This window comes from Neofelis nebulosa, chromosome 18 (genome assembly GCF_028018385.1).
Source record: "Neofelis nebulosa isolate mNeoNeb1 chromosome 18, mNeoNeb1.pri, whole genome shotgun sequence".
Lineage (NCBI taxonomy): Eukaryota > Metazoa > Chordata > Mammalia > Carnivora > Felidae > Neofelis > Neofelis nebulosa.
The window spans coordinates 41,106,302-41,132,639 of record NC_080799.1 but is presented as its reverse complement, the minus strand read 5'-3'; the positions used below and the strand labels follow the sequence as shown (position 1 = coordinate 41,132,639).

Below are 26,338 nucleotides of genomic sequence, written 5' to 3'. Positions count from 1 at the left end.
ACCCCTTCCCTGCTTATTTTTTTTTTTTTTTGTCCTTGGTGTTTTTCACCATCTCACATACTGTATATTTGCCTTATTTACCTCACGTCCGGCCCCCAGGAATGTAAACTCCGGGAGGGCAAGGATTTTTGTGTTTTGTTCACTTATGACTCTCCAGCATTTGTAAGAACCTGACACTTAGCAGGTGCTTTGTAAACGCACACAGAGTGAATGAATGATGCATGGGCGGGGCTTGGGGCAGAACCAGAAGGTCTCTAGGTGTGGCCCATGGGAGGCGCGGGGCTCTGAGACTAGGCAACCAGGTCTGGATGGGGTTGGAGGTAAATCTTACGGAGAAGGGAGGGGCTGGGAGGGGCAAAGGTTCGCGGACCTTTCGCGGGCAGAGCAAGGCTCGGGGTGGGACCTTGGGGCAGGGTCTTTCCAGGGCTGGGCCGTTTCCAAGGAGGGGTGCCTTAGGGGCGGGACCAGTATAGGGGCTCGGCCTACCTGAAGCGTGGCCAAACTGGAGAAGGGCCGGGCAGGGGCGTAGTCAAACAGGGAATATATATATATATATATATATATATATATATATATATATGAGAAGGGCGGGCTAATGTCGGGGCGTGGCTAGGGAGGGACCAATCAGGGGCAGAGTAAATCTGGGCGGGGCCGTAGCAGGGAGGCAGGGGCGGGGCCAGATCAGGGGCGGGGCCAGGCCGGATTCTCCGCTGTCCCAGGTCCTGGAGCACTCCCGCCGGGCAGGTCTGGCTCCTGCCCTGCAGGCCCCTCCCTGGCTGGCCCGGCCCCAGGGTGAGCACGGCCGGACGCCCCAGGCTGGGCGGCCGCGGTCGGGCCTCGCCCCAGAAGCTGCGCTCCGGGCCAGGCGTCCGCGGGGGGGCCCGGCGGACTCAGCGCCATACTGACCCCGGGGCTGCCTCCCGGGAGGTTCCGAGGGCGAGGGCGAGGGTGAGCAGGGTTGCGGGGGCCTGCGAGTCCATACATGTGTGCATGCTTGTGTGTGTGTGCATATGCATACCAGTGTATGTACAAGTGTGTGGACGTTTGTGCTCACCAGGGGAATCGTGTGCGTGTGTGGAATTGGGTGGTGTGAGGTCCAGGGAGCTGAGTGTGTGGGCAAAGTTGCATGTGTGTGCAAGGGTGATCCTGTGTGGGAGGTGGGTCATGCATGTGTGTGTGCGTGTGTGTGTGTGTGTGTGTGTGTGTGTGTGATAGAGACATTGCATGTGAAATTTAGTGAAGACTGTGTATGTCAGGGTATCTTGGAGGAAAATGGAAGGGCAGGTGCAATGATACTTGGGGGGGGGGGTCTATAGAGGACGTCTGTGGCAAGCTGTGGGGTGTGTGGGTGGATGGTGAACTGTGAGAGTGTAAGAGTTGCAAACGTGGGTTTCCATGTGACTAGCAGTGAGGGGTGCTTCTGGGGGCCTCAGTGTGAAGGAGTGGAGACCAAGGAAAGTTTGGGAGTACTGATGGCTCTTGGAGGGATGAGTGTGGCCTGGAGCAGTGGGTAATGGTCAGGGCAGGTGTTTGGGGCATGGCCCAGAGAAATTTGGTGATCACATCAGCCCTCTTGCTTTGAGGGCTGGGGAGATGTGTGGGCAGAGCATGAGAGGGCGGGCTTGTCCCTTGTTTGGGGAAGCAGTGGGCAGGGTTATGCTTCAGGTGGAGGGAGCTGCTACCTTACCAGTCACCTGTCACCCAGGTTTTGTGCTCACTCCTGCCTGGGTGCTTCTGTTGGCGCTCCTGCGAGAACATGGTGCAGAAGTACCAGTCTCCTGTCCGCATCTACAAGTACCCATTTGAGCTGGTCATGGCGGTGAGTGACCCCTGGTTCTCCAGCCCCTTGCGTGATGTTTAGAGGGACACAGGAGGTCAGCTGTGCAAGAATGAGAGGGAGCCCCTCAGACTCCCAGATGAGAAGGTAACTGGTGAGTCCAGTTTCTCCCTAGTGACCCTCCACCCAGCCACCCCAGCCTTCTCCACATCTTCTGGAATCCTTGTCCACTGACCACATCACAAGATCTTTCTTTCTCCTTGCTGAAGCAGACTTGTTCTCTCATCTCAACCTCCTCTGACAGAAAACAAGGATATCATGGGCCAAACCACTGCTGTCACTTTGTGTAATGCTAATAATAGTAATAGTAAATGTACTAATGATGATGAGAGTAGCAGCCATTCACTGAGGGTTTCCAGTGCCAAGTCTTTACATATATTGTTTCATTATTCTCATTTTACTTCCGCTAAACTGTAGCTTGGACAGGTAAAGGTGGCCCCAAGTTCTGCGGCTGATAAGAGGTGGAGCCAGCGGGGTACTCTGGAGCCATGATTTTTTTTTTTTTTTTGCCATATCCCCCTCCCTCCTGCCCAGGGTCTTCCTTCAGTTTGCACATCCCCTCTCCTTTCCTTCAAAGAAGCTGACAGGAGGCGAGTGAGCAGCAGGGGTCCAGGAACAGCCATTTTCAGGGTAGCTTCAGACTGACTGTATGTAAATCAAGTAGCCACTTGCTCCCAAGCTCTTAGCCTCCTGGATCAATAATCTTTGCACCATGGGGCAGATGCTGCAAACAAGCAGATGTAGCTTTCCTTCTTGGGGCCATCCTTCTGCCTCTCAGAGGTCCCCTTCCTTGGGAAAAAAGGGGCAATGCTCTGGGGTTGTGTTAGGAGTGAATGAGATAATGTGCAGTGCCTCTCACCCAGTGCCTGACACACAGTAGGCACTCACTAAATGTGGTTGTCCCTGTTATCACACCACATGGTGTTATAAATGATTGTGTTGAAAGTGTAAGAAACATTGGAATCCCCCCACATCCTCCCTATCCTAACCTATTACTTAATTTCAGCCTTTGATCCAAGAACTTTCATATCAATTGGTACCTCCATGGATATGTGTCCCGACTGGTCTTATTCTACAAATCTACTTACATATGTGTTTATAGTCACATAATGGGTTAAAAAAATTTTTTAACATTTATTTATTATTGAGAGACAGACGCAGAGCATGAGCAGGGGAGGGGTAGAGAGAGGGAGACAAGGAGTCTGAAGCAGGCTCCAGGCTCTGAGCTGTCAGCACAGAGCCCGACGTGGGGCTCAAACTCACAAACATGAGATCATGACCTGAGCCGAAGTCAGTCGCCTAACCAACTGAGCCACCCAAGCTCCCCCTTAATGGGTTTTAAAACATCACTGGAATCATTCATACATGTTGTGCTGTTATGTGCAGATGGTTCCAGGGCAAGAGGCAGGGGCTAGTATTGACTAGCTGGGTGACCTTGGGCAAATTATTTAACCTCTCTGAGCCTCCATTTCCCATCTGTAAAATGAGGAGTACCAATCCTGGTTTCCAAATCCTGGCACTGTGCATGGATTAAATGAGTCAATATACATAAAGCTCCCAATGCAAGGTCTGGTACAGACCAAATGCTGTTACTGTTATTGTTGCTGCTGCCTGTGGCTGTGTGACTTTCCCGTATTTGTAATGAGGGTCAGACACCAGGGGATGGCGAAGAGTTAGAAATGCTGGGTCCTTGCTACTGCTCTACTGTGCTCTGGCTGTGTGCTATTTAAAAGCCACTGAATGTATCTGAGCCTTGATATCTTCATTCATGAAATGGGGATGGTTATATGCACTTCATAGGGTTGTCATGAGGATTAAAGATTTTATATATATATAGGTGATAAATACATTTATATATACATTATAATGTGGAAGGAATAGGGGGGTGAGGGGCAGGTGCCCCATGCAGGTCTTGGTCCATACCAAATAGACAATAAATGGCAGCTAAATATAAATATTTGTCCGGTAAGGTTCCAGGCACCCTACTTAGTCTAAGACCCTAGGGTTCATTCATTCATTCATTCATTCACTCATTCATTTAAAAAAAGAGAGATACTATCCCAACCCTTTTGGGACAACCCACAGTCTAGGGACCTATGGTTCTCTACCATGAAGCTGAGACAAATAACTGTAAAATGGAAGACTAATCCTTTTTTTATAATTGCATGAGCTTAATAAATGTAAATTTAATTTAGCATATTTGGGATTCTCCAAAATATTTACAACCATTACACTTTAAAACATGCCCGCTAAAGGAGCACTGAAAGCTGTATTAATAAGGCTGGTAAAGTATTCACATTGAGTTTACTGGAGTATGTTAAGCATATTTTGTAAGCTTCCTGTTCCATAAATGGATGCAGGACTCTGCTTACTCCTCTACCTGTTAACAGTCCCTAGATGTTGTTGCATAGAGGCTTGTGGGCACAGCAGGAAACAAGGTTTTCAGATATTCATTTTCTGTATCTGCATTAATTTAAGTTATTTGGGACAACCATGCCCATGTTTCCTTATCTTCCATACAATCCTTATTGGTGAAAGGGCCCCAAGGCTCTGCAATGTTAGTGACAAAGCCACTTTACCGACTGTTTACAAAACATCATTGTCCCCAAAATAGCTGCATAACTCAACATAACTTGCATGCTGTGTGGGCACAAAAGGGTTTTTCTGCACTTAATGTCTGTCATTGTTTCTCAGCTAAACACTTGCTCTCAGTTTGGGTCAGATGCCAGGGAAGTTTCGGATGAACTCAGCTATTTTCACTGCATCCGAGTGACTAGATGGGCTGGCCTTTGGTTTTTCTGTTTAACAAAACTGACTTGAGAATTAAAACATTGCTTGTTTCAGAAGGCCACCAGCAACAAACACAAAATGACTAAAACTGGGCTCAAGGAATTGGTTATAAAATAGCACCGAGGCAACATTTCCAGACCCAGGTTAAACAATTAAAAAAAAATTTTTTTTTCTCTTTCATCTCAAAAATGTAACTAATCCAGTGAATGGGCGTCTCTCTCCTTGGGCCAAATCCCCTGGCAGGAATTCTGTTTCTGAAGGGTGGGATTCCAGGGACCTTTGTTTTCTTCTTTCTTGACTATGTTCTGTATTAATTTGGTTCAAAACAGTCAGCTCGTATTATCTTGGTAAACAGAGGGAAACAATTAAGACAATGGAGGCAGCTGGTATAAGATTGGAGAGGGTCTTTGGTCCCTTTGTATGTGGGGTCCCTGAAGGTGGTGATGGGGGTCTTTGTACATAGAACACAAAGGCCGTGTCTTGCACTTCAGACTGTGGTCACTTGAGCATCGAAGGCCACTCTCTGGTCAGCCTACAGCCTGTTGTGAATGGTTTCTGGGTTCTGGCCTCTTCTCCCAGATGGATGGTTGCTAAGAGGCAGATCCATCATCTGGGTCCCTGATCTAGTTTCACACCTGGAAAATGGAGGTCATCAAGGCTCCCATTCCTCATAGAGTTGAAGTGAGGATTGACTGAAGGGACAGGAATGCCCGGGCAGGGCCTGGCACATTGTTAATGCTGGTGAAATATTGTTTAGGGTTATTGTTATTATTTATTGTCTTCATAGCTTTATTGAGCTATAACTCATATACCCATTTGAAACGTATGGGTCAGTGGTTTTTAGGATTCATAGAGTTGTGTAACTATGACTACTGTCAGTTTTAAAACATTTTCATCGACCCAAAAAGAAACCCTGTACCCATCAGCAGTCCTCTCCGATCCCCACACCCCAGCACCTGACGACCACTAGTCTACTTTCTGTCTCTGTGGATTTGCCTGTTTGGGACATTTCCTATAGGTGGAACCGTACAACATATGGCCCTTGGTGACAGGTTTCTCTCATTGAGCATCATGTTTTCAAGGCTCATCCATGTTGTATCATATCAGCACTTCATCCCTTTTTATGGCTGAATACTATTCCATTGCCTGGATCGACCATATTTGTTTATTCATTCATCATTGTTTCCTGTGTTGGTCTGTTATGAATAACACCGCTATGAACACAGATGCACAAGTTTTTGTGTGGACATATTCTTTCCAAAGAAATCCCTGCCATGAATTGTAGTGATTATTCGGCAGGTTTAGGCAAATTTTATTTTTAAAATTTGATTTAACAAGCATGTTCACGTCCCAGACACTGTTTTGAGCCCATCCAAATATTAAGTCAAGTACCTCTCCTAAGCATCCCATGAGACAGGTTCTGTGGGTGGCACCATTCTACAGAGGAAGAAACCGAGGCATGGGAAGGATGAATGGATTACCCAAGGCCACAAAGCAAACATGAGATGGCTGGGGACTTCACTGCAGGCAGTTTAGCTCCAGAATCCACATTCCCAATCATGAGCTCTGCCATTTGTCAGAGCTGAGGATCTCAACTTTTTGAGGTAGATCTGGGCGCAGGGAGCAGTCTCGTAGGGATGGTTACCACCAAAGCTGTGCCCCGAATGCCTGTATTCCATCAGGACACCACAAAGGGGAGCACAGCCAGAACCCACAGACCCTGGCCTCCTGGGGGGCAGCAGATGCTGACAGAGCCTGAAAGCAGTTACCAACCCAATGCTCTGTGTGTCCAGCCCTGAGACTTGCTCAGAGTCAGGTAGTTTCATAGCAGCCTTAACTGCAGAGGAAGGAAAAACAAAGGCTTTCAGAGCGTAAGGCAACTGTCCCCTGGTCAGTGTATTCATATGCTAGAGCTGCGTAACAAAGCACCACAATGGAGGTTGGTTTAGAACAACAGAAATCTAGAGGCCGGACATCCAAGATCAAGGTGTCAGCAGGACTGTGCTTCCTCTGAAGGTGCTTGGGAGGGGCCTGTTCTGGGATTCTCTCCTGGCTTCTGGCAGTTCTTTGGTTTGTGGGAGCATAACTACAAACTTCACCTGGCATATTTCCTGTGTGTGTGCCTCTGGGTCCAAACTTCTGTTTCTATAAGGACACTAGTTGTACCAGATTTATAAGTACCCTCCACTGACCTCAATTTTAACTTGATTGACCTCTGTAAAGACCTTCTTTCCTAATAGGGTTACATCCTGAGGTACCTGGGGCCTAGAACTCCAACCATACCTTTTTTAGGGGGACGCAATTCAGCCTATTTATGCTCACTAGCTCAGTAAATGACATCATCAGTAAATGGCAGAGATTTTAATTTAGGGAAATCTGACCCCATAGCTTGCACTCACAGCCAGACACTCCAGATTCTGGCTCTGACGTTCAGTAAACACCTGTGCACCAGTGGCCGAGGCAGCTTCAGGAATGACCTGGCTGCCTCTTGTCCGGGCACTGCCCTGGGATCCCAGTGGGGCTCCAAAGCCCCGTGACTTGAGCTCATCTCAGATTCTGCAAATCTAAAGAAGGAACATGGCTCGGGGTAGAATTTCTTCAGCAATAGGCTTTTCACACAGAGGAAGGGTTATGGAGGTGAGGGCTGTCATCAGCAATTAAGTGTTAAAATATTTAAAGACCTGGCCTTTTGTATTGATAAACAGCTTGTAATTTAGCAAATGGGTTATTAATAAGGAGCAGCCTCTGGAGGTAAATCCTTGCAGCTCAGGCCAAGGGTAGTTACAGTTGGACTGGTTGTTATGGACGTAGTTTTAATAAAGCAGCAGGGGCCTCATTTAAATGAGTTTAAATTAGTTCCCTGGAGCCCATCATATGATCCTGTTGCTAACAGATTAAGGGAAGCGACATTTTCCACCCTGGATTGCTTACAGGACCTGGGAGAACAGAAGTGATCCATCACCCAGCAAAGTGATCTTCTGTTTTCAGAAGTACATTTTAGGTCCTTACTCATTAGTTAATGCAAATATTAATTCACGCACATGTTCGTGTATGCATCCTACAAATATTTTTTTTTATGTTTATGTATTTTTGAGAGAAACAGAACGTGAGCAGGGGAGGGTCAGAGAGAGAGGGAGACACAGAACCGGAAGCAGCCTCCAGCTCTGAGCTGTCAGCACAGAGCCCAACACGGGGCTTGAACGCACCAACCATGAGATCATGACCTGAGCGAAGCCAGACGCCTAACCGACTGAGCCAGCCAGGCGCCCCCCTACAAATATTTTTTAATGTTTATTTATTTTTGAAATGAAGAGACAAGGTGCAAGAAGGGGAGGGACAGAGAGAGAGGGAGATACAGAATCTGAAACAGGCTCCAGGCTCTGAGCTGTCAGCACAGAGCCCGATGCAGGGCTTGAACCCACGAACCACCAGATCATGATCTGCTCCAAAGTCAGGTGCTTAATGGACTCAGCCACCCAGGTGCCCCTGCATCCTATAAATATTTATTGAGTTTCATTGTATCCCAAGCAGCATGCTGAGTGTAGGGGCTACAACATAGTTGATTCCTAGCACTTGTTGAAATGCATCATGATTCTGTTGGTTTCCTTCCTTGTTTATTTATATGGGCCTTTCTCATAAAAGTAAGTTTCAGGAAGGTGGAGACTATGTCTATCTTGTTCTGGTTCTCCCGACATAATCCCTTCCTGCCCTCAGAGAGCTTGCAGTGGTGTGGTGTGGTGTGTGTGTGTGTGTGTGTGTGTGTGTGTTTCCCAGAGAGAGAGAGACAGAGAGAGAGAGAGAGAGACAGAGGAACCAGGCAAATGCTGTGTAGCTATGTATGTAGCTACGTATGCTAATTCATAATAGGGAATGAACAGAGTATTGTAGGAACAAGGGAAGGGGACAGTTAAGGGTCTTTTAAGTCATTCAGGCTGAGCCTTGCCAAGGGGTGGAGGGCCCACTGTGTGCAGAGAAGGAGTAGACCTTCTCTCTGAAGAAAGAGATGTGGCTCATATGAGCTCCAGTGTGAGTTAGAAAGTGATTGGCAGGGTCAATTCAAGTCTGTTCAAGGACCTTGGGAGCTTTGGAAGGTTTAAGCATGCGTGACACGGTCAGATTTCGGGTTTAAGTAGATCGGAGGGGGTTTTCCATCCCAGAGGCCAGGAGAACATGGAGAAGCAGAGGTGACAGAGGCTGGGCACATTCCTGAGACACTTGAAAATCTAAAATAGCGTTTCCCTCCCATCAAGATCCTGACATACCGCTAAATGTCAGGACGCTCTAGGCGGGCGTCTGCCTCTTTGTCCCTCCCTGAACCACCAAGGGCACCAGCTGATCCTAGAAATTTGTGGGCACAGAGTGTGTTCGGAGGAGGAGAGTTTCCTCCACCCTGCTCCCCATGCGTGGGTGAGAATCCACAGCAGGTTTTTGTGCAGTTGCCGGGCGGGGCAGCCAGGCTGTGCGTTCCCCTCGGTGCTGCAAGAGACTGGGCGTTCCGATGGTGTGAGCTCATGACAGAGGGACACAGTCCTGGACAAAGTGACATCCAAATCCAATCCGTGAGAAGAAGGGATAGAATTGGAGCAAATAACACCTGGGCCCTACTAACTGCACCCATGCTGCAGCCTTAGGACCAGGAAACTGAAATACAGGGAGAAGTGTTCCCTGGAACCTCGTTGAGGGCTGATTCTTCGGCCAACAGCCGTGGCTGTACCCCTCTCCATGACTGCAGAGGGGAACTACTCAGGGGCTTATTCATCTGTGTGAGAGGCACCTTCCAGGACTCAGCTTTCTGCCGGTGGAGCATAGACAGCAATCCACAGGCACAGGTTACCCTCTGGGCCTGCGGCAGTGTTCTGGCAAGTGTAGACAGTAGCGGGGGGCCCTGCACTGTTCCCCCTACTCTTCCAGGTAGATACATGTCAGTGGTTCCAACTTCTTGCTTTCATTCTCCAACACCAGCTCCTTCCTCCTCCTCAGCCTCCTTTCCTTCCTTCCTTCCTTCCTTCCTTCCTTCCTTCCTTCCTTCCTTCCTTCCTTCCTTCGGCAAATATTGGCTGGGTGTCGACAGCATCCCAGGTGTTGTACGAGGCACTGGGGAATCCAGGGATGAAGAAAACAGACACAGAGAGAGAAGTGTTGACTATAAACAAACACAACATGCACACATAATATCCTATTTCAAATCACAATCAATTCTCCCGGTAGGGCTGATAAACCATCCAGGAGATGGCTTACTCTTTTTTTAAATCTTTTAAAAATGTATTCATATTTGAGAGACAGAGAATGAGCAGAGGAGAGGCAGAGAGAAAGGGAGACACAGAATCTGAAGCAGGCTCTAGGCTTTGAGCTGTTAGCACAGAGCCTGAGGTGGGGCTCGAACTCACAAACCGTGAGGTCATGACCAGAGCCAAAGTTGGTTACTTAGCCGACTGAGCCCCCCAGGCGCCCCTCTTTTTTTTTAATTTGTGGTAAAATATATATAATGCAAAATTTCTCATTTATCCATTTTTTAAAAAAAGCTTAACCTTTTTTAAGTGTGCTGTTCTGTTCAGCATTAAGTGCATATACACTGTTGCACAAGCGCTCACCACCACCCATCCCGAGAACTCTTTCAGCTTCTCAAACTGATACTGTGCCCCCATTAAACACTAACTCCCCATCCCTCCTGCCCCGCCAGCCCCTAGTACCCAGCCTTCTACTCTCTGTCAATGAGTCTGACTACTTCAGGAACACATACAGGTGGAGCCATATAGTATTTGTCCTTTTGTTTCTGACTTCTTTCACGAAGCGTGATGTTTTTGAAGTTCATCCATGTTGTAGCATGAATCAGTGCTTCCTTCCTTTTTATGGCTGAATAATATTCCACTGTATGGACAGACCACATTTTGTTTGTCTATACATCTGTCAATGGACATTTGGGATGTTTCTACTGTTTGGCTATTATGAATGATTCTGTAAAAGTATCTGTTTAGGGGCGCCTGGGTGGCGCAGTCGGTTAAGCGTCCGACTTCAGCCAGGTCACGATCTCGCGGTCCGTGAGTTCGAGCCCCGCGTCGGGCTCTGGGCTGATGGCTCGGAGCCTGGAGCCTGTTTCCGATTCTGTGTCTCCCTCTCTCTCTGCCCCTCCCCCGTTCATGCTCTGTCTCTCTCTGTCCCAAAAATAAATAAAAAACGTTGAAAAAAAAAATTAAAAAAAAAAAAAGTATCTGTTTAAATGCCTGTTGCTTTACTTTTGTCCATTTAAAAAAATCTATGACGTGGGGCGCCTGGATGCTTCAGTTGGTTAAGCATCTGACTCTTGATTTTGGCTCAGGTCATGATCTCACATTCGTGGGTTTAAGCCCCCTGCTGGGCCCTGAGCTGACAGCATGGAGCCTGCTTGGGAGTCTCTCTCTCCCTCTCTGTCTCTGCCCTCCCCCACCCCTCTAAATAAATAAATAAAATAAACTTAAAAAAAAACCAACTACGATGTGATGTCTGGCACTGTGCTAAGTGCCTTAAACATATTACCTCCCTTTAATCTTCACTGTAGTCCTTACAAAGTAGATATCATGATCTTTCTCATTATCTTCTCTCTCTTCTTTCTTTCTTTTTTCTTTCTTTCTTTCTTTCTTTCTTTCTTTCTTTCTTTCTTTCTTTCTTTCTTTCTTTTCTTCTTCTTCTTCTTCTTCTTCTTCTTCTTCTTCTTCTTCTTTGAGGGAACTGAGTCTCAGAGGAGTTAAGTCGAGGTTGCCCAGCTGGCACATGGCGAGGTTGCCCAGCTGGCACAGTAAACCCTGTGCTTTGACTCTGCTGTCCCACCACACTGGGGCTTGCCCCTTTGCTATGTCCACATGTCTTGGCTGCAGGGTCCTTGTGACCCTTTGTCTCCATCTTTTGTGTCTCCAGAGCTAGCTTTAATTAGAATAGCAGCAGCTTGTTCAGCTACAGGACCGTCCAGGTGTACCTGTTTTTATAGATTGTATACAGCCCTCATTTCAAAAGGCTCCAGAGTCACGTTGCCCAGGTTCTCCCATGCCCGCTACCCCTTATCAGCTGGGACGACACCACTGCCGTAGGATATCTCATTCACCAAGCTCTAGCTCAGCAACTTGGCCAAAGTTGAGGGAACCGATACGGTGGAACGTTATTCAACTGTGAAAAAGGAAGGAAACACTGACGCATGCTACAGTGCGGTGAATCTCATATACATCATGCCGAGCAAAGGAAGCCAGATACCAAAGGTCACACACTGTATGAATCCACATACATGAGATGTCCAGAAAAAGCAAATCTACAGAGATCGAAAGTGGGTTAGTGATTGCCTAGGTCTGGGGTGGGGGCAGAGGGGACAGACTGTAATCGGTAGCGAATTTCTTTTTGGGGTGATGACAATGTTCTGGAACGAGAGAGTGGTGATGGTTGCGCAACTCTGTGAATGTGCTAAAACTCACTGAACCGAACACTTTAAAAGGGTGCATTTTACGGTATGAGAATTATATCTCAGTTTTTAAAAAAAAGTTGGGGGAGCTGAGAGGATAGATTCTTGTCTGTCGTGGGGTCTCCCAGGCTTCAAGGGGGCAGGTGGGGTCTTCAAGGAAGGCTCCTGAGGAGTGTGACAGGGGAGGCAGATGCCTTGCCTGAGGTCACGCAGTGGTCAGTGCCCCGAATGCAGCCTGCAGCGTGGAAAGAGAAGACAAAGTTAATGTGGTCCGGATCTTCTTTCCACTCTCTTAGTGGAAGGTTTGGGATAAGCAGCTTCCAGCTTTTTTTGAATTTGCATGAGGAAGAGCAGGAAGGAAGGGGGGGGGGGGGAGGAGAGGAGGCAGCAGCTGTCAAGTGATTAGCAGAAATAGCTTTTCTGTACTTTATAGAATCTCACTCTTTTTTAAAATTTAAATTTATTTAACAAATGCTTATGTAGAACGAACCATGTGCCAGGCACTGTTCTCAGCACTTTACAAAAACGGACTCCTTTATTCCCCCCCCACACATCCCACAACACAGCAAGGTAGCTACTTTTGTTATTCTCCTCTTAACAAATGAATGCATTAAGGAGCTCAGAGCTTGAGGACTCCTTCAAGGCCACACAGCTGGTAAGAGGCAGAGATTTGGACCCAATCCCCAGAGTCCATGTTCTTAATGGGTATGCAATGCTGTCATTCATTCACTCATTCATCATGTAAATGTCTACTGAGTGTTAACTATGTCACTTTGACAAGTTGGCGGGGGGGGGGGGGGGGGGGTGGTGGTGGGAGGGGAAAAAAAACTCACTGCCAGGGGCCGATGACTTCTGATGTCAGAAACGGGTACAACAGAGGGCTCATTGGGAGTGGGTGACTCCACTTGACAGATGAGGCTGAAGGGAGAGAGAGGACATGCTGTGCTCAAGGAGGTAGGTTCCTGGGTGTAGGCAAGTCTGGCTAGGAGGCCAGCCGCCCATCTCCACTTGCTAAGTGTGTCACTGTGGAGTTTTGCAGGATGGAGGCCCAGGGGAGGCAGTCAACGGAAGTTTCCACTGGTCTCTGCCTACCCCAGCTGTGGCCCTGCATGGGCGGGTTCTGGGCCTTGGACCAGCTTCCTTTCTGAGCCAGGAGGCTTGGGTGTCCTTCTCCAGCCACCTGGCAAAAGAACTGTAACTGAATCCCTTCTGCCACTTTGTGTCCCTGAGGGGGCCAAACCATGTGTGTATTCGGCATAGAGAGACTCAGGCCTGATTTGTGGGAACAGGAGTCCGCAGAGAGGATCCTGTGGACTGTTTGATCCTCTAAGCCAAAACCAAAGGTGCCCCTGACTCACAGGTTTTAGGCCAGCAGGACTCAGCATTTCCAGACTCTGGACACTTGTGATGTAGCTAAAGTCCCCTGAGGGGCAGGGCAGAGTGGTTCAGGGCTGAGGTCTGGGTCAGACCGGTTGTGCTCCAACCCCACCACTTACTGACTGTGTGATGCCTTCCCAAACCTCCACTTGCTTATCTGTAAAATGGGGAAATTCTAATTCCCATCTCGGGCCACTGCAAAGAAATGCAGTTAGCGCCCTAAAAATATCATAACAACAATGTCTGACACTGGACCTCACAACCCCAGGGACTCTCTGGCTGGAGATATGCCACTGGATGGACCCTGTATTTTGGGGCCCCCGCCTTCTGGATGGAGCCTGAGTTCTGGCCGTTCACCTCACCAGTGCCTGGCATGTCTCCGTCGATGCAGCAGCCATTACTTACTTGAGGAAGGTAGCACCTTCCCTTTCAGGGTCAGGGACAGTTGTGCCCACGCACCCATCTGCTGCCGCCCAGCCCTCTGCCCTCCACTGTTATCTGGGGGCTCCAGATGGAGCTCTTCTGACAAGAGGTTTGTTACAACAGGAAGTCAGCCTTCCTTGGATGCATGCGTTGAATCCATGGCCTGTCATTCCCCTCCCAGGACACCTTTCTGGGGCTTTTTGGATCACCAGCAAGTTTAAGTTATTTTTTTCTTTGCTTGTGAGCATTTATTAGCCCTAGTGTGTCCCAAGAACTGAGACAGGCATGTGTGAGGTCAGTGCTGTGGAAAAACATGTAGCCCAGGCCTCTGGCACACAACACACAAGCGAGTACATGGCTAAAGGATGTGAAAAATGGTATTGAGGAAATGAATGGGCTAAAAGGACAGAATAGGGAAGAAGACAGTCTTGCAGGGGAGAAGGTGGGGGAAGATGTCCCACAAAGAAGGACCAGCACAGATGAGTCCCTGAAGCCAGAGCATCTCTTCAGCCCCCCGGTCCAGCTGTCCTACCTCTCTGGAAACCCCAGTTACTCAAGCCTTCTTCTTCCTTCACTATCAAGTAAATTGATTAGTGGTCCAAGCAGACGGAATGGCCAGTGCAAAGGCTCTATGGTAGGAACAGGTGGTGGGCACATGAGTGTCCCAGGGCTGACATTAAAAAGTACCACAAAAATAAATAAGTAAATAATAAAAAGTACCACAAACTGGGTGGCTTAAACAGCAGAAACTTTTTTACTCCACAGTCTGAAGGCTAAACGCCAGAGATCAAGGTGTTGGTAGAGTAGGTTCCCTCTGCAGGCTTGAAGGAGAATCGGTTCCATGTCTTTCTCCTACCTTCTGGTGTTGCTGGTAATCTTTGGAGTCCTTGGCCGGTAGAGGAATCACCCAAACCTGTGCTTTCATCTTGACATGGTGAAGACACTATATGAGTGTCTGTGACCAAATGTCCCTCAGTCATATTGGATTAGTAGTCTCCCCCCCACCCCCACTCTAGTATGACCTCATCTTAACTAATTACATTTGCGACGACCTATTTCCAGATAAGGTCACATTCAGAGGTACTGGGTAGGACACATGAATTTTGTTGGTGGCGGGAAGGGGGCACAAGTGAACCCATAAAAATGTGTTTTAGAAAGAACAAGGTCGGGGGCACCTGAGTGGCTTAGCCAGTTAAGTGTCTGACTTCGGCTTAGGTCATGATCTCATAGTTTGTGAGTTTAAGCCCCGCATTAGGCTCTGTGCTGACAGCTCAGAGCCTGGAGCCTGCTTCAGATTGTGTGTGTGTGTGTGTGTGTGTGTGTGTGTGTGTGTGTATGTGTGTGTGTGTGCCCCTCCCCTGCTCACACTCTGTGTCTCTCAAAAATAAATAAACATTTAAAAAAGCAGAAGAAAAGAAAAATAGCAAGGCTGGCGTGGCTGGAGCGGAGTGAAGGTGGCTAGTGGGAGAGATTGCCTGGAGCCTGGCTGGCCACAGCAAGGAGTGTGGGACACATTCTGAGCATCTAGGCCTGTTCTGACTATGTCATTTCATCCGGGGAGAAGGAGAGACTGTAGAATAGTCAGAGGAAGTGCAGAAACTCAAGGGCCGTGTGGCCGCCGCCAGTAGGAGTTGAAGTACTAAGTGTGGAGAAGGGGGAAATTGTGACCACAGGGCCCCAGGGACAATGCCTGGCTGTTTCCCAGCTGCCCAGGAGAACAAGCGAGCTGCTGAGCAAGGTGTTCCTGAAGGAGTAGGGTACTGGGCCACAATGGGATTCAAATCCACATTCACCAGTTTTCATTGTGTGACCTTGGGTTAGTTACTTGGCCTCTCTGGGTTCCAATTTTTTCATTTGTCAAATGAGGATGCCATTCAGAGGACGAAATGGAAGAAAATACACAGCTGGAGGAGCACAGTGAAGGCTCCTCGAGTGCCAACTGCTCTGAGACAACATCTGGTGACCTCCTCACCATCCCATTTTACAGATGAGGAAATAGAGGCTCAGAGAGGGCAAGTGACTTGCCCAAGGTCCCTCAGTGAGAAAGTAGAAGAGACATGAACTGAGCCTGTCCAGTTCCGAAACACGCACCCCTTTCCTTCCACATGCTTTCAAAAAATGTCAACATCCCTCTGCCTGTCACAGAGGTGGGCCCAGGCCAGCGCCTCTGGCTCCCTCCTGCATTGGATCCCAAGGAAGTACTCAGATAGGGCTGGTCAGGAGCAGTTTTTGCAGACCTGTGTTCTGCTGCATTTGAGTCTTGTTGCCTGGGGAATGAAAATTCTGGTTGCCTTCAGTGAACCGCCCGGCGAGCTTGAGCTTGGGTTTCATACTCTGGGAGGCAAGCTTGGGATATACCCATTTTCCAGGTGGTAAAAGAGGCTTAGAGAAAGAAAGGATGTGCCTCTGTCGGGAGGAAGTAGAACTGTGGCCACCAGCACAGAATTTGCCCACTTGGCTTTGTCCGCAGGCTATGCAGGCTTCTGATAAGTGCCTGCCTACTGCGCACTCTCCCCTGGGGAACAGGGGCTCCTTATTCTAACCCTGGTGTGTCTGCTGTGTCTGTACAAGGCAAGCAGCTTCAACATATGGCAGGAAGATGCACTGGGCTGGCCTTGTGGGGCCTGGGGTGACACTAAGGGCACCAGGCACAGTTCCATCTCTTCCTTGCCCCTCCCCCGCCTTTGCCCTTCTGAGCTGGGAGGAGCGGGGAGGGATGGGGGAGGAGGTGCTTGTCCTCAGATGCCTGCACTATTTTTGGAGCTGCTTTGATCCTGATTCCGGGGCACGTGGACTGTGACAGGCTCTTGGAGCAGACCCCATTTGCATACAGTCAGCTATGGATGCCGGCTTACCCCGGAGGCTCCTACCCTGGCACTTCTGGAACGGGGCACAGACTCTCGCCCTCCAAACTGGATGCCTTGTATTTCTTTTGCTTTCCTAACTGCCAGGGCTGGAACCTCCAGGACAATGTTGAACAGACGTGGCCAGAGTGGACATCCTTGCCTTGTTCCTGATCTTACGGGGAAAGCATTCCATCTTTTGGCATGGAGTATGATGTTAAACTGTGATTTATCAGGTTGAAGATGTTCCTTTCTATTCTTCATTTGTGGAGTGTTTTTATCATGAAGAGGTGTTAGATTACGTCCAGAGTGTTTTTCTGAAAGATGCCTTCTTTTAAAATGTTCCAGGCAAGCTCACTTTTTCTTCTGAGGGTGAAGTCTCAAATGCAAATCCAAAGAGTGAGTTGCAAATCATTGCTCAGGCACTGGTGTGTCACAGCTCTTAAACAGGTGTCTGCTCTTGTAAATGAGACCACAGCCCAGCAGGAGGGAGGAGGCTAGAGCCCCCAGCCCAGCAGGAGGGAGGAGGCTAGGGCCCCCAGCCCCCTTGACACTCACTCCCCCTCTGCCCGTAGGCCTATGAGAAGCGCTTCCCCACCTGTCCGCAGATCCCCGTCTTCCTGGGCAGCGAGGTCCTGCGCGAGTCCCGCAGCGCAGACGGGGCGGTGCACGTGGTGGAGCGGAGCTGCAGGTTGCGCGTGGAGGCCCCGCGGCTGCTGCGCAAGGTGGGTGGGGAGGGGTTCCCAGAAGTGCCGGGGGGGCCCCACGGAGGAGGGGACTGGAAAGGGGGGGATCTGGGGGCGGGCTCAGGTGGTGAAGCCAGTGAGTATGCATATGAGTGTAGGTGCTGGTGGTACATGTCCTGGGGTTGGGGTTGGGGCCTGCGGAAAGGGGGCGGTCGTTCTAGGTCGGAGGGCCGGTCTGGGAAGGACAAAGGCCTAGGAGCTAGGGACTGGGGCTGGGGCTGCTGGGCAGGCTCCGGGTGGGGCACAGGGGGTCTTGGGGTTTGTGGGTGTTGGGCTGGGTACGGGATACTGCCGGCTGGTGGGCAGGCGCGGGGTCTTGGGGTCTTGGTGAGTCTCGGTATCCAGCAGCCCCACCCCCTTCGCTGCTCCTTCCCTTGCAGATTGCCGGCGTAGAGCACGTGGTCTTTGTGCAGAGAAACGTGTTGAACTGGAGGGAGAGGACCCTCCTCATTGAAGCCCACAATGAGACCTTCGCCAACCGCGTGGTGGTCAACGAGAACTGCAGCTACACTGTAAGCCTGCGTCCCGCCCCCTTCCTGCGTCCCGCCCTCTTCCTGTGTCCTGCAGTCCACGCATCAGCCTGGCTGCCTCTCCCCTGCTCCCAGGGCCTTGTCGGATAAATTGCAGGACACTCACTTACATCTGCAATTCAGATACACAGCTGATACTTTTTGTTTGTTTAAATAGCCTCAAATACCGCTTGGGACATACTTACCAAAATATTATTCGTTGTTTATCTGAAATTCAAATATGGCATCCTGTATTTTATTGGGGAAAGCTGGCAACCTGCCTCCCCCTCCCTCTTCTCTCTGTCCTTTTCTTCCTCCTTGAAAGGGAGGCTCATTTACGTTTGTTTTTTTTTTTTTAATTTTTAATGTTTATTTATTTTTGACAGAGAGACAGATCATGAGTAGGGGACAGGCAGAGAGAGAGGGAGACACAGGCTCTGTGTCCGAAGCAGGCTCCAGGCTCTGAGCTGTCAGTACAGAGCCCAACGCGGGGCTCGAACCCACGAACCATGAGATCATGACCTAGGCCAAAGTCAGACCCTTAAACGACTGAGCCATCCAGCGGCCCCTATAGTTTCTTCATCTGTAAAATGGGGTTAATGATGACACCTCCCACATGGGTTGTGGTGAGAAGTAGGGGAAGAAAAGTATCTGAAACCCCTTAGAAGAGGGCCTGGCACATACCAAGCCCTGTATGTGTGTTACCTTTTCAGATCATTAATAGTAATTATTATTATTCTCCAGTACACACTGACTGAGCACCTACTATGTGCTGGGCATCCGGCCAGAGCACGGACTAGTCCCCCTGACCTTTGTTCTCGCAAGGACCTCCATTCCAGTGGCAGATACAGACAAGAAAAAAGGTCAACGTAATCTTACAACTTCACAAATACTAAGAAGGGATCCAGAAGACAGGATTAGGGAAAATAAGAGGAGAGGCACTCTGTTAGGTAACAGTGTCCCACTGAAGCCACCAAGCTGAGAGCTGGTGGATGAGAGGGCTGGGAACAGAGTTCTGGGGTGGGAACAGCATGTGTGAAGACCCATAGGTGGATGAGTGAAGTCTGAGAATGGGGGCTGCAGGGGCAGGGTCCTGCTGCCCCCGGGTTGGAGTGAGGGAGGAGTCTGGAGGCGTTTGCTGGGATGGAGCCCAGCTCTGCCACCTCCTTGCTGAATGATGTTGGGCAAGTTGCTTCCCCTCCCCAGGCCACCCCTTGCATACCTGTCAGCAGAGCCCGCCTCATCCGGTGCTGGCTGGAGCCTATAAGACAATGTAGGTAAAGCTCCTTTAGCCTGTGCTAGATCCCGAATGCTAGTTTTCATGATGATAACTCCAGTGTTGTAACTATGGTTCATTAGAGCCTTCCCTATGGGGGGGGGGGGGCATTGCCTTGTGTATCTGTCCCATCCCTAGCATTTGGCATGGTGCCTTGTATACAGCAGGTGTCCAGTAAATGCCCATTGCTTTTTCTTTCCACACCTCCAACTCCTCTGGGAATTGGACCCAGAATATTCCAATGCTTACCTCTAGGGAGTTGTGTGGGTGGCAGCTTTTTATAAATCACTTTTAGTGCATTTATAATATGTATTTAGTGCATATTTCTCAGCATGAGTTCTACCAACCGCTGAATTAGCGTCACTGAGGCTGCTTGGGAAATGCAGGTTTTCAGGCCCTGCCCTGGACCTATTTGGCCCAGGCATCTGCATATTTAAATTTTTTTTTTAATGTGTATTTATTTTTGAGAGAGAGAGAGAGAATAAGCCGTGGAGGGGAAGAGAGAGGGAGACACAGAATCTGAAGCAGGTTCCAGGCTCTGAGCTGTCAGCACAGAGCCCAATACGGGGCTCGAACTCACAAACTGTGAGATCATGATCTGTGTCGAAGTCGGATGTTTAACCGACTGAGCCATCCAGGTGCCCAGCATCTGCATGTTTCACAGACTCCCTGGTAATACTTCTTCCCAGGAAAGTTTGAGAGGGACTAAGTCTGGGTCTGCATAGAAGCTCTGTCAACAAAGTTTGTCCATGTGTGTGTGTGTGTGTGTGTGTATTTGTTTACAATAAATATGTAACATAATAAATACTTTAAAATATATATTTAAAATATGTAATAGTTATATATAACTTACATATAATTATATATTAAGTACATTAACTCATTTATAAAGTTTATTTTGAGGGAGAGAGATAGAGTGAGAGATAGTTGGGGAGGGGCAGACAAAGGGAGAGAGAGATTCCCAAGCAGGCTCCACACTGTCAGCACAGAGACTGACGTGAGGCTCGAACTCACAAACCATCAGATCATGGCCTGAGCCGAAACCAGGAGCCAGTCACCCAACCGACTACGCCACCCAGGTGCCCTTAAATATATTACTCATTTAAATATATCATTATAGAACAGTTTTTAAGGGACAGGCTTGCAGATGCCAGACCCACTTCCTTCCAGCCCCTCATGAGAAGGCTCTTTGTTCTCTAACACTTGGCATTGTTCTTCGGGTGGGGTTGCTGCCCCCCCACTCTGGTATTGCCATGCTGTCCACAGCTGCTCTGGTTGGGCCCAGATCACCAAGAGAGCCCTGAGGGGGGGCACTGCATCCCCCACAATGAGACTTGTCACTGCGGCTGCCTGGCTTTCAGGTCCACCCCGAGAATGAAGAGTGGACTTGCTTTGAGCAATCCGCCTCGCTCGACATCCGGTCCTTCTTTGGCTTCGAAAGTGCCTTGGAGAAGATCGCCATGAAGCAGTACACAGCTAACGTCAAGAGGGTAAGGGGTGGGCTCCATCAGTCACAGGGAGGAAGGTACACAGACCTCAGAGCCTGGTTCAAAACCTGCTCTGACACCTGACAACCCAGGTGACATCGGGCAAGATCGATCCTTAACCTTCCTTGGCCTCAGTCTTTTCATCCATAGAGTGAGTATCCTAACAATGACCATAACACACAAGATAATGAGTGGAAACCACCTGGCCTGAAATGGGGGCACCATAATCATTATCCAGATGCTCCCTGATGTTTGGGGCTTGTGTAGTGAACTCTGGACAGAGAAGGGGCATTCTGTGGTGCTTTTTCCTGGTTAAAATTGGTTGCTGTGTAAGGCTCTCAGACCTGTCCCTGAGAGGCCTTTTCGCATAATGAAACGGGTGAAATTCATTTCAACAATGTATTTTAACCCACATGTTGCCTATAGAAAACCTACCAATGAGCTATTTTACATTCTTTGTTCCATCCTAAGTCTTGGAAATCCGGTTCATATCTGACGCTCACAGCACATCTCCATTTGGACCAGCCACATTTCAAGTTCTCCCTAGCTACGTGTCAGGGGTGGGGCTGCAGCCAGGTGGGGGTGACTCCCAGGCTGATGAGGTTATCCCTACTCTCCTGCCCTGCGGCTCATATGCCTCTGGTCTCTCTGGCTTCCAGGGGAAGGAGGTGATTGAACATTACCTGAACGAGCTTATCTCCCAGGGCACCTCTCACATTCCCCGATGGACGCCTGCCCCCGTCCGAGAGGAGGACGCCCGCTCCCAGGCTGGGCCGAGGGATCCGGGCTCCCTGGAGGTTGATGGGCCCATCAGTGCTCCAGGCCCTGCGCCTGAGGTGGTGGTTACAGACGGTAGGTCCCTGTGGCTGAAGCCAGCGGGCCAGGCCTGTACCCTTGTGCCCCCCACAACTGCCCCAGTCCCTGGAAACCTGCTTTGTGTTTGCTCACTCCGCGCGGGAAGAGTTGCTGCGGGTCCCCTTGGGAATGGGTCTACGAACTGGAATGACTCAGCTTGCACCCTTTCCCGCTGCTTTACCCTCTCTTCCTTCCTTCCGGCCCAAGAGCCAGAACTGGTTTATTTCTAAATCAGGAATTGACCTGATCTGGTGCCTCAGGGCTGCCCTTTTCTCTGGTTTTATTACTATTTTTAATTATATGAGTAATGTATGGAGATGGTAGAAAGAAATATTCAAACTTCTTGGAAGATATAAATGAGGAAGTAAGACTCTTTTCTTCTCTCTGGAGGCAATACTAATTTTGTGGTCGTATTTCGTAAAACTACCTAGCCATATATATGTACATACGTATACACACATGTGTATATACAGGCATGCATACCTGTATAATTTATGCTGAGCCAACATTACACATTCTGCTTGATGTTTTGCTTTTTTTCATTTACTAATGTTGCTTGAACAGCTTTCTATGTCAGTGCATCTGTTTTAGCACTTTGCGGTATTTCATGGTGTGGCTGCACCATAACTCATTTATTAATAAACATTTATTATTGGGGCACCTGGATGGCTCAGTCAATTAAACATCTGACTCTTGATTTCAGCTCAGGTCATGATCTCACGGTTTGCAGGTTCAAGACCCATGTTGGGCTCTGCACTGACAGCATGGAGCCTGCTTAGGATTCTCTCTCTGCCCCTCCCCTGCTTGCTCTCTCTCTCTCTCTCTCTCTATTTCTCTCTCAAAATAAATAAATAAACTTAAAAAATAAACATTTATTATTATTTTTGTTAGTTTATTTATCTAGTCTTCTCTTTATGGACGTGAGGTTTCCAGTTTTTAAAACATAGAAATAATGTAGTGTATCTTTGTACTTAAGTTTACTTACTTGTTTTGAGAGAGGGAAAGCCCCAGCTGGGGAGGCACAGAGAGAGAGGGAAACAGAGAATCCCAAATAGGCTCTGCACGTGAGTGTAGAGCCTGATGTGAAGCTTGAACTCATGAACCATGAGATCATGACCTGAACTGAAGTCAGACACTTAACTGACTGAACCACCCAGGTGCCCCATTAAGATTTTATTTTTAAATAATCTCTACCCCCAACGTGGGGCTTGACCTCACAACCCTGAGATTAAGAGTCACAGAGTCAGCCACCCACAGAGTCAGCCAAGCACCCCTATAGCATAAAATTTTTACAGTTGAATTGCTGGGTCAAAGGTTATATGCAGGTAAAATTTTGGCAGATTTACCAGTTAGGCCTTCAAAGATTGGTTGTACTAATCAATGTTCCTCCAAAAGTGTGTAGCTGTGTCTATTCCTGACTTCACTCTGGCTCCCCACGAGACTATTATTAAATGTTTTAAACTTCTGAAAGCAAAAAGTGACCTCTAGTAAATTAGTGATTAGGTCTTTCCTCATGAATGAGGCCAAATATTATTTTCTCATGCTTAGTGACTCCATATGGCTTTTTTGTGAATCTCTCTGTTCTTGTACTTTGTCTATTTTCCTGTTTGCCCATGGATTTCTTTCTTTTTTTAATTAAAAAATTTATTTATTTATTTATTTTTGAGAGGGAACGAGACAGAGCACGAGTGGGGGAGGGGCAGAGAGAAAGGGAGACACAAAATCTGAAGCAGGCTCCAAGCCGTCAGCACAGAGCCCAATGTGGAGCTCAAACTCACAAACCGTGAGATCATGACCTGAGCCGAAGTCGGAGGCTTAACCAACTGGGCCACACAGGCATCCCTGACCATTGATTTCTCATTGCTTTGTAAGAACTCTTCATATGTAAGGCAATTAGCCTTTTGTCATATTTTCGACTTTTATTGATAATGGGAAATGTTTACAATATAATTTTAAATAAATTTAAAAAAACCCTAGGACACAAAACTACACATACTCCCTGAGTTCAGTTTTAGCTCTGTGCATTTGTGCTCATGATGATTCATTCTTTTGGGGTCACTGAAATGTCAGGCTTGGCTTTCTTAGAGATATGCCACATAACCAGTAAATTACATCTGGGGCATTGTGTAGGGAGAACAAAATTCATTCATTCACAAATATTTATTCTGTACCAACTCTGTGCTAGCTGGCTGCTGTTGTATGTGAACTTTTAAAATATTTAAAAAATTAGGGGCGCTTGGGTGGCTCAGTCCGTTAAGCGACTGACTTTGGCTCAGATCATGATGTCACAATTCGTGGGTTTGAGCTCCACGTGGGGCTCTGTGCCGACAGCTCGGAGCCTGGAGCCTGCTTTGGATTCTGTGTCTCCCTCTCTCTCTGCCCCTCCCCTGCTTGTGCTCTGTCTCTGTCTCTCAAAAGTGAATAAACGTTAAAAATTTTTTTAAATATTAGAAAAATTAAATCTTCTGCCTCTTCTTGCACACATTGTCTGGTGGTCATGACTTTTACCCTAATTTTGCACCAGGCTTTTCCTTCCTTCGCCCTCTGCACTGTGCTCAGGATGGCTGGGGAGAGGCAGAGTCACCCCCCTTCCACCCTGCTCTGAATCACTGAGCCTTTGTGCTCAGGAGAAAGGGGCCTTCACAGCCGGAAGGATAGAGGCCGGAAGGATGCTGGTATCTCCTGTCTCCCTTGTGTTCTTTCTCTCATCCTGTCCACCCCTCCTTACCGTCTCCAGCATCTCCCCTTCTGACCACTCTGTTTGGGGGGTCTGGACGCCACCTGTCCCCATACACCACCAGCATCCCTCCTGCTTCTGTTTACCCAGATGCCTGCTGACCTCCAGCCCTGGACTTTTCTTGTTTTAGAGGGAACCATTGGGTCCTGCTGCTGGAGGTACACACATTCCATTTGTTTTCGTATTGTGCCACCTGAACACAAAGAACAGGCTACACTCATGGGGGCTGCTCTTTGTGGACCGTCTACCCACTGCGGAGATGCTAACATGCTGGTGTGCCTCACCATGGCAGCATCTGCCACCTCAACAGTTAAGAGTGGGCAATGGGTGGGGCGCCTGGATGGCTCAGTCGGTTAAGCGTCTGATCTCGACTCAGGTCATGATCTCATGGTTCGTGAGTTCGAGCCCTGTGTCCGGTTCTGTGCTGACAGCTGCAGCCTAGAGCCTGGTTCAGATTCTTTGTCTCCCTCTCTCTCTGCCCCTCCCCTGCTCACACTCTGTCTCTCAAAAATAATAAATGTTGAAAAACAAATTTTAAAGAGTGGGCAGTGGGACCTCAGGTTGAGCCCAGCCTCTAAATGCCCGCACATGCTGACCCCCAAACAGTCCCATTGTGCAGGACAGGACTGAACAGTGTTTGGAATGATCCGTGCAGCTCCCGGGCTGTATTTTGGGGTTGGGGCTCCGTCTACAAAAGGCCTCTAGCCCACAGAGGGGCTGGGAGGTGGGAAGGCAAAAGGAACTGTATTTACTGACCATCTCTTGTATGCTCGGTGCACCACATGCATCCACTCGCTACTTAACCTGTCTTGGCCTCAGTTTTGTCTTCTGTGAAGTGGGGACAGTAGTGTGCCTGCCTCACTGGGGCGTCGAGACAACTCACTGAGATGGTGCATGTCTAGAAATATGAGTGCATATTGTTAATTATCTTCAGAGATTGGGTAGCTCCAGGGGGTTGGAATTAGCTTGATGTCCGAAGTCAGAGGAGACAAATCACTTGCCACTGTGAGATCCAAGCTGGCCCCACCATGAGTTTTCAGAAACCCCTTGGAAAGGGCCAGCAAGACCAGAAGATGTGGAGCCCATGTGGCTGTTCTTGGGTGAAAGGGCCACTGTACGGCTTGGAACTGCATTTCAGATCTGAGGTGGCCAATGAGGCGAGGGTTCCAGAAAGGGTAGACCATGTGGTAAAGACAGTGGCATCGCCCTCTGGTCCTGAACGCCTCCACCTTCTCCTGCAGGGGACAAGCTAGATGCAGACTACATTGAGCGCTGCCTGGGTCATCTCACACCCATGCAGGAGAGCTGCCTCATCCAGCTGCGACACTGGCTGCAGGAGACCCACAAAGGCAAGGTGGGTGCAGAGCTGGGGCCTACCAGACCATGTTCAATGACAGCCACTCACCCCAGGCACTGGGGGAGGAAGGGCCAGGTAAACAGGCTGATGTAATCAGCAGTTCTGAAAACTTGTATTTTGCCTTCTTTTTATCATGTATCGTCTCATGTATCTGTAATGCATGTTGTGCATACCGTTGATTGCAGGGTTTCTCATCCTTTGCACTGTTGACTTTTGAGGCCCGACAGTTCTTTATGGGGTGGGGTGTGCCCTGTTGGGTGTCGCAGCATCCTGGCCTCCACCACTAGATGCCGGGAGCTCTTCTTCCCCAGTTGTGACAACCCAAAATGGCTCCAGACTCTAAGCCCCATAACAGGAATGTCCACCATGCATGTAGGTCCCAAGCATGGACTTGACCTTCAGCTCTGTTGAATGAGAAATTTGAGCTTGCCCTTCCTCCCTATCCCCTCCCCACGCTGCCTGTGTGTGGGGTGCAGACAAGGAAGTTGCTTTCATGTTGGGCTGTGATTTAACCTGTCTGCTCGTTTTCTCATCTGTGAAAGGGGGATAATGCTAGCATACATCACCTAGACTGAATTACAAGGGACGATCCACATAAAATGCCTACAGTCATGTCTGGCTCGGATGAGCACTCAGGGCAGGGGAGCCTTTACTGGGGCTGGATTTCTCTTGCCTGTC

At 48.8% G+C, this 26,338-nt stretch overlaps 1 protein-coding gene across 2 annotated transcripts in view; it reads left to right on the top strand.

Moving 5' to 3' along the window:
• The first annotated feature begins 703 nt into the window (after window positions 1-703).
• SEC14L5 (SEC14 like lipid binding 5) overlaps window positions 704-26,338 on the top strand; it is a 45,345-nt gene continuing 19,710 nt past the window's right edge. For both annotated transcript variants that reach the window (XM_058710244.1, XM_058710243.1), the window contains exons 1-7: window positions 704-948; window positions 1,706-1,819; window positions 17,269-17,418; window positions 17,820-17,951; window positions 20,586-20,714; window positions 21,371-21,563; window positions 25,545-25,657. In XM_058710244.1, coding sequence (XP_058566227.1) covers window positions 1,757-1,819; window positions 17,269-17,418; window positions 17,820-17,951; window positions 20,586-20,714; window positions 21,371-21,563; window positions 25,545-25,657 — 780 coding nt within the window. In that variant the 5' untranslated portion in view covers window positions 704-948; window positions 1,706-1,756. The remainder of the gene's footprint in view (window positions 949-1,705; window positions 1,820-17,268; window positions 17,419-17,819; window positions 17,952-20,585; window positions 20,715-21,370; window positions 21,564-25,544; window positions 25,658-26,338) is intronic.